We start from the raw sequence: 8,670 nt of genomic DNA, 5'->3' as shown, positions 1-8,670 counted from the left end.
GTAGCTAATTTTCTTTCAAGCTTGGGTTGAAGGTGAAGTCTCAACATGTGTCATGAGCTTTATTTGGTAAATTTATTTTCTCCTTCCCTCTAGTTTTTATGGATGTTTTGACTTCTCGTCGACAAATAATAATAAGCTTGTCTAGATACCGCCCTGGTTTCACCGGCTTCCTAGTACAAGGTTATTATTATTTGGCACGATAATCTCTTAGCACCATATTGATTAGAGTGTGGTTCATAAGGTGTGGATTCCCCCCTCATGATTTAATTGGCATTAATAAGGAATATTTAGCCCATGGTGCATGTTGATACGGATCCAGATACCCAAGTACGTTATTTCAATAGATTTCTCTTCAATTTATTCTCGCCATTTCAATTCCAATTTTAGGATAATCTAAGTCACTTTCACCACAAATCCAACCACCTTCATACAAAATTAATTCTACATATAATTAAAATCTACCTCCTCGTGGAATCGATACTCGTCACCATTGATCTATACTACAATAGATTCGTGCACTTGCGAGTTCAATAAAATTTGCACAACACGAACTCGATTAGAGAAAACAAACGACAAAGAAGGAGGAAGGAAAAACAAGTGAGTTTTGTGCTGGTTTTTCGAGTGTCCAAAAAACAGAAGAGGAGGTGCCTTTTTATAGTCATGTGAGGATGTAACAGCTGCTTTGTATTGAATTTCCAAATTCAATTCAAAAATTGAATTGCATAATAGCAAGAAATAATTATAAAACTGTTACAACTCGTTTGAATTCAAAGAGGTGTGAAATTGTCACACAAAAAATTCAAAAGAAAATTAAAAACGTGCCATGCAAGTTTGGGCTGACATTTGTGTATGCAGGACGCGCGAGCACACACGAGTTCAACCAAATCGGTCTTGGATTCGCACCCCCCTGCGCACGCGCATGTGGAGAGAGCCTCTATCCTTATAATTCTTATTCATGCATGGTTAAGTGTTTATATATAAACACTAATCCCTAGGCTTCTTTTTCCCATATGGGATAAGTCTCATTTCCTTTCGAATTTCTAACTTCAAGGGTGAACTTTGAGAGACAATTTCTCATTCACCCAAGCACCATTTTGAGAAAATAAAATTATATTTTTGAAGTATTAACGGAATAGAATCTGAACCTCACAAGGATTCTCACTTTCTCTAAGTGGGACCTACTCAAAATGTGCCCTTAAAATAACATGATATGCTATTTTTTCAACAATTATAACTTTCTTATAATAAGTTAAAGCTAGCATTTTACTTCCTAATAATTCCAATTTATTCGATACATATATAGTTTTATCATTTTTTTAAATAAGTCTCTAACTCCAATTAAAAAGAGAGAGAGAGATAGATTTAATTTGGGACGTACTTGACAATATAATTAAAACTCTAATATCATATGAACAATTAGAAACAATAAGGGGTATTAATGATTTTTTTCTGAATTAGAGCCACAACCCAATCTAGCCACCTCTAGGTCCACCATTGTTGGCACGCAGGCTTGGGCTTTAATTTTTTGGCTGGATCAGGCCGAGTTTCCCAAGCGGACAGTGATAATTAACTAATCACGATAGCCATCCTAATTTTTTTATTATAAATTTTATTTCAAATAATATGTCATTCATTAAGTGGTCGTAATTTTTACAATATATAAGTGAATTAATTATATTATCTCATTAACTAGTTAATGAATGCCATATCATTTGAGATCTTTTTTTAAATTAAAAATTGGATGTGTAGCGCTACTCGATATTTGACTTTCAATTTATCTCATCAATCCTCACTTTTCAATTAATATTATTTATTTCAGAATTACTTTATTGAGAAATAAAAATAAATATCTTTTACTTCTCTCTCTCAAATTCTCAATAGATTAATTTCTCATCTTCTAAATTTATTCAAAATTTGAATCAATTTATTAATTGCTAATCAATACCAAATTAAAATTAAATACAATATTAAATTCTCACACAAAATAAAAATCAATATCATCAACAATAATAAAACCCACTATTTGCTTATAAAATTTAAACAAGCCCAATATTGAAACTCATCATATGTTAGAGCAGCCAATGGATTGATGGTGTAGAAAATAGGTGGTGTATAGAGAGAGAGAGAGTGAGTGAGAGAGAGAGAGAGAGAATAAATTAAAATAATAATTTTTTGATTTAATAAAGATAATTTTAGAAAATAATAAGATAAATTGAAAAGTGGAAGTTAAAGGGGTCGAATATAATGACTCAACCTGAGCTCACATAAGAAAGTCCAATCTCAGCCCAGAAACTATCTATTAATCTTTAATTTTTATTTTATAAATAAATTCATTTCTAATTGTAAATGCGCCCATTTATAACCAAAAATGCTAAGGGCCAATCGAAAAGCCCACTAAAGTATTAAGAAACTATTTTTTTTAATTATTGAAAATTATTGAAGTTTTTTTTTTTCCAAAAATGAAAATAAAAAAATCCAAATTTAGAAAGAGCCCCGGCCCAAGAAAGCAAGGGCGAGGCTTTTTCTGGGCCGATGCTTAAATCATTAAGCTCGGCCAGTCCGAATTGACATCCACTTAATATTAAACAATCTCTAACATAAGTGTACGGTGTACCCTCTTCATCCAAACATTAAAGATGACAGTACAACAGTCACTTAAAAACACCTTCAGGAACCAACCAACAAAATAAACGTTGAATTATTAGATAATTTGTGTTTTATTTTTATTTTCATTCTTATAATACTTTTTTCCAAAAAAAAAAAAGAAAAAAGAAAGAATTCGTGGTGTGTAAAGCATCTCATTAGCTTGATCCTCAAGCCCCCCTTTCGTCGATGGGGATGTTTTAAAACTTAAAAAGTGATGGGCAAAGCCGTTTCCAACTTGTCTGCTCTTAGTTTCTATCTAATAATACAAATACAAATAATATTATTATCTTTTGCATACAGCTCAGCTACACTTTTTCTTCAGAAAAAATTATTAGGAAGGATCAAAAGTCAACCACGCAAGTCGTTTCTGCATGGACTCCCGAGTCCCGACTGTAAGATTGACACATATGGGTAATAATATGGTAACTAAATCAATATTATATTCTCTAAACCTTACTTTCCCTAATTAACAAATTATATTTTCATGATATATATATATATATATAGAATATAAGGATGAAATTAAAATCTCTTATCACCTAGTCCCTATCCGCTTAAGAAATTCGGATATCCACAGGCGCAAAAGCTTACATTAAGGGTTCTTTGAATAGAAATATATCATTGACCAAATTACTCAAAATTATGAAAAAGATTTGCAAAAAAAATAAAAGCCTTCGTGCTAAGGGGCCATTTGAGATTATTTTTGGAAGGCTTAAAACTAATTTTGAAATTTTAAAAATTAATTTTAGTGTTTGGTAAAAAAAATTAAAAAAAAAAATTACTTTTGTCAAAATCAACCCCTCCTACAACTGATTTTAAAAAGTAAGTAAAAGTAGTTTTTAGATTCTAACTTTGAGAATCAATTTTATCTTTTAATACAATTTTATAAATGTCTTTAAAATTATTACCTAAATCCAAAATTATCTTTATTCAAATTGGAAACAAAACTAATATTTTAATAAATTTTTATTATGATTCATCAATATCAATTTATTAATATCAATTTGTTGGTCGAATTATTATTAAATTTGTTTCACTATATTATATATTTAATTATCAATTTTTTAAGATAAAAAATAAAATTATTATAATACACAATTAAAAATATTGTGTGTACATGTTTTTATATGTATAAGTAAATTTTATCTTATATTATCCACTTTTTTATTATTTTCTTTCTTTTAGCAGTTTAACGGTAAAATTTACCAAACGTTCATAACTGCTTTTAAAATTCACAGTACTTCTGAAAACAAAATTTACCAAATGCGTAATTAATTTTCTTCACAATTGATTATTTTTACAGCACAGCTGACATCAATTATTTTAAAATCTTCAGCATTCCCAAACTGACCCTAAGTTGGGATGCTTGTACATAAACTAGATGAGGTCTAATTAGGGTATTTCAATAGTACTATATTTCATGGTCTAAATACTGTTAGATAATTAGAAAGTCAATAAAATTTGATTATTTAAATAGTGTTAGAATATTAGATATGATTCCCGTAAAATATCACGGTCATAACATCAGTTCACATTGAGAAGATAAGGTTCCAAGAATGTGTTTGGCACACTGTAATATTATTTTAATGTATATGTATTGTATTATGTTGTATTACATTAGCATTATATTATAATAATATTGTACAACGTTTGATACTACATTGTATAACATTAATTTTTATTATAATATATTACGGAATTGTATTAAATTTTTTTGTTATTATTTTAAATTATATATTTAGAAAATAATATTTGTTAATGGTTAGAAAAAATACTAATCTAGAAATTTTAAATTTTAAAGCTTTTACATTAAGTTTTTTAGTATAAATTAAAAAATTATAATTTAAAATTAGAAAATTCTAAAATTTTAGACCTCATTCCCATATGTCTTGAATCTTAGCCAACCAACTGTTAGAAATTTTTTTTTTTTTTAAAAAAGGAGAGCTTTACTGTTCTGAAATCTAAAATGCAGTCTCTATATCGTTATGTAGATACAGAGCCATCGTAGATTGCAACCTTACAAGGCCACTAACCAACCTTACAAGGCCATCAAACAATTCGTCGCATCATCGCCTGCAAACCATGATGGCTCATCTCGGTGATAATCCCAAACGATATGAACGGTAATTTGAACAACTTTCCCTTCGAGAGGTCGAACACGATGAACAGAACAAAGGCTACAACGTCGTTGAATTTGACCTTGAAGAAGGACAAATCGCCGTTGGATTCTTTGAGACTGGTCTAGACGCGGTCAATCTTTTTGGTCTTGGGCTTTTTGGTGGAGATTCTAGCAGGGTTTTCGATTTTCATGGTCTCTAGTTTTTTAGAGGCTTTGTCGGTGGAGGATTTGAGGGATTTGTAAGAGTTGGTTCGGTAAATAAGAAGTCATGGAAATTGATTCGCAAATGATGGCTGTGCAAAACAAGTTCAGATACAAACCCGCATAAACCGGACTCCCATACAGGTTTAGATTATGTGGGTTTGACCGCATAAACTAAATATTTGACCACATTATAATACTATACGTGATCATTATCGAACATGTTATTGCAATACTCTAATACTAGAAGGGGCTCTAAAACTTTTAATGATAGGGCGCCAAACGTGTCCCAGTTAAACTTTAGCTTCATTTTCTTTGGAGACTTTTACATTTTGGCCTCTATAATTTATTGAATTTAGATTCTAACCTCCTCAAGTTTTTAAATTCTTTATTATTGCCCCTTTGAATAAAAAATACTGCCACCACACAATTGGCCTCATAATTGTGCTTTCTTCAGTTTCTGTTCACGTGAGTTGTAAAAGTCACTGAACAAAAGACAAGAACTAGCTTATGTTCGATTACTTTTACTACCAAAGCCAGGTTCATAGACAAAACTTTTGTCGTATTAATTCATTTACTCAGAAAAAAAATATAAAAAATGTGCAAGCCTGGCAGATTAGGTTACCTTAACTCTATTTTGTATTAAGCCTCATGTTAATATTTTTCATATAAAAAAAATATAAAAATTCTAACATTAATGTGTGTGTGTATACATATGTGCAACTCTTCTCAATTCGCTATCTCTCTCTCTCTCTCTCTCTCTCTTTCTCTAGGAACTGAAGAACATGGAAAGAGAAGAGCAAAAGTCTACTTTGAATTCTCCTTTGATCCAAATATCATCAGAAGAAATAAACAATAATCACCAAACTTGCAGTGAAAAGAAGAAGATAATTGAGGAAGTGAAGAGGCAGCTATGGCTATCAGGGCCTTTAATCTCTGTCAGTTTGTTGCAGTTTTGTTTGCAGATGATATCTGTGATGTTCGTGGGTCACCTTGGGGAGTTACCTCTCTCTGGTGCTTCAATGGCTACTTCCTTTGCTACTGTTACTGGTTTCAGCTTCCTGGTGAGTTTGGTTAATTTCTTTTGTTACATATTATTTTTTAATATGTACTACTAGCACTAGCATGTATGTAATTAAGATAAAGACATATAGGAAGTGACTATTAATAATCCCTATACATAGATAGACTATAATAATCACTATCAACTGTAAAAAGATACAATTAGTCGCGCCGTTGAAATAATAAGCGGTAAAGAGAAAACAGTTAAGGCATTTGGCAAAAATAAAACGGTTTCGTGTTAAGAAATTGCACAATCAAAATTTATCAGGGCGAATGCCTTGTTTATGCAAAGCAGAGCAGAATTTTATTAATGATATTCATGTCTTATTTGGTAAGTTGGAATTTGTTGTTTAACAAATCTTCAACTTGTTCTCTACTTTTTCTATTGATAGGTGGGATTGTCAAGCGCATTGGAAACACTATGTGGCCAGTCATATGGAGCAAAGCAGTATCATATGCTCGGAATTCACATGCAAAGAGGCATGTTTGTTCTTTTACTTATTAGCGTACCCCTTGCTTTGATCTGGGCAAACACAGAATCCCTTTTAGTTGCTGCACACCAAGATTCTGAAATATCCAAAGAAGCAGGATTATATGCGCGTTATATGATCCCCAGTATTTTTGCATACGCCATTCTTCAGTGCCTTGTTCGATTCCTACAAACGCAGAACATTGTATTCCCAATGGTGCTAAGCTCGGGAATCACAGCTTTGCTGCACATTCTTGTGTGTTGGATACTGGTATTCAAGTCGGGTCTTGGAAGCAGAGGAGCTGCATTGGCAAACTCAATTTCCTACTGGATCAATGTTTTGTTATTGGCTATCTACGTCAAATTTTCTTCTTCGTGTGCAAAAACTTGGACAGGGTTTTCAAAGGAAGCCTTAAACAATGTTTTCAATTTTGTTCGACTTGCAATTCCTTCAGCTGTTATGGTCTGGTAAGCGCGCGCGCGCACACACACACACATATATATTATTCTAAAAATTATATTCTTAATGCATGAGTTATGTAATGATTTTGAACAGCTTGGAGATGTGGTCATTTGAAATGATGGTTCTCCTCTCAGGCCTTCTTCCCAATCCGGCATTAGAGACATCAGTGCTTTCAATAAGGTTACTACAATTACAGTTTAAAATCTTGGAATTTTTTCACATTTTCTTTCTTGTTCACGAAGTATTTCTCACCCAAATTTAATCCGTGCAGCCTCAATACAGCTTCAACAGTTTGGATGATCCCCTTTGGACTTAGTGGAGCAGCGAGGTGAGTTGAGTTAACTATACCGGATATCGAAAATTTCTGAAAAAAATTAGCAAATAAATATATTTCACTAACTAAATGTGTTTAATGTTTGTAATTGCAGCACTCGGGTCTCAAATGAATTAGGAGCCGGACATCAAGAAGCTGCAAGATTAGCAGTTTGCGTTGTACTTGTCATGGCTGTTACAGAGGGCATTTTGGTGGGATCAGTGCTGATTTTGATACGCAACGTCTGGGGTTATGCTTATAGCAATGAAATTGAAGTGGTTAAATATGTAGCATCCATGTTGCCAATTCTTGCAGCTTCCAATTTCTTGGATGGACTTCAATGTGTTCTTTCAGGTTTTTTTTTTTTTTTTTGCCTCCCTCAATTTCTATGATGCAAATCGAATTAAGTTTCTCATTGAAACATCTTCACTAAAATACAATGTATGGCAAGTAAACGTCTAACAATCTTAACTAATTTGAATGTCTGGCTATGATCAGGCATTGCTAGAGGATGCGGATGGCAGATGATTGGTGCATTTGTTAACCTTGGATCCTATTACTTGGTGGGAATTCCATCTGCTATTTTGTTGGCCTTCCTTCTTCACTTTGGCGGACGGGTAAAGGATTCTCATTCTTTTCTATTATTTAATTTTTAGGATGTTCTTAACAGAAAGAATTGAATCAATAGTTGTTCGGCGCCGCGAGAGAAAAGGAAAAACATAAAAATTAAAAATTAAATCCAAGCGCCTAATTCAGTACTCACCTCAAAACCAATTCACCACTAGAGCGCAATTCAGTACTCATCTCAGAACCAATTGAACCATCTTCACTAAAATATGATGTATTGCAAGTAAACCTATAAACACAATGTTAATATTGGTTGTTCAATTAATCTATTGATTAAGTGTAAATGTATTTCTATGCAGGGGCTGTGGCTAGGTATTATTTGTGGCCTCATTGTGCAAGCGACATCTCTTGGCATTATTACCGCACGCACTAATTGGGAGAAGGAGGTATCACATTCTTTTTATTTATTTACATTTTTTTTTCTTCTTGTTATTTTGTGTTTAACCTGTGTCTTTAATTTATTTATTTTTTCCTATCTTATTTCTCGTCCAGGCAAAGAAAGCAACGGATAGAGTCTACAACTCAGCACCCCCTGTGGAAATAGTGTCCTGAAGTTGATTCTTGTGACTATAAAAGATGAAGAATTGAATGACTTGCGTGGAAACCCAATAAACACAAATTCTTGAACAGGCTGTGGATGCTCTCTTCATGCATCTATTTTGAAGCCGACGGATTAATTTCTGCAATAGAATGAAATGGGCTCTTTTTGTCATAATCAACCTCTTAAGGTGGTTCATATATGAAGACTTTGAGACACTGATTTTGAACCA

The 8,670-nt window shown here is 32.5% G+C and overlaps 1 protein-coding gene across 2 annotated transcripts; it reads left to right on the top strand.

Moving 5' to 3' along the window:
• The first annotated feature begins 5,091 nt into the window (after nucleotides 1–5,091).
• LOC102628882 (protein DETOXIFICATION 16-like) lies at nucleotides 5,092–8,670 on the top strand. Of its 2 annotated transcripts, XM_025092440.2 has the most exons (9): nucleotides 5,092–5,110; nucleotides 5,740–6,030; nucleotides 6,421–6,965; nucleotides 7,054–7,140; nucleotides 7,232–7,288; nucleotides 7,389–7,627; nucleotides 7,772–7,890; nucleotides 8,200–8,286; nucleotides 8,393–8,670. In XM_025092440.2, exons 2-9 carry the CDS (start codon nucleotides 5,752–5,754, stop codon nucleotides 8,450–8,452), a joined length of 1,473 nt encoding a protein of 490 aa, XP_024948208.1. In that variant the 5' UTR covers nucleotides 5,092–5,110; nucleotides 5,740–5,751; the 3' UTR covers nucleotides 8,453–8,670. The 2 variants fall into 2 exon arrangements, with proteins under 2 accessions (XP_024948208.1, XP_006490715.1); XM_006490652.4 differs by lacking the exon at nucleotides 5,092–5,110 and having other exon boundaries at nucleotides 5,671–6,030.

Source organism: Citrus sinensis, chromosome 1 (assembly GCF_022201045.2).
Source record: "Citrus sinensis cultivar Valencia sweet orange chromosome 1, DVS_A1.0, whole genome shotgun sequence".
Classification (NCBI taxonomy): Eukaryota; Viridiplantae; Streptophyta; class Magnoliopsida; order Sapindales; family Rutaceae; genus Citrus; species Citrus sinensis.
Note: the sequence above shows the minus strand (reverse complement) of the source record. Positions and strands in the feature narration are given on the sequence as shown.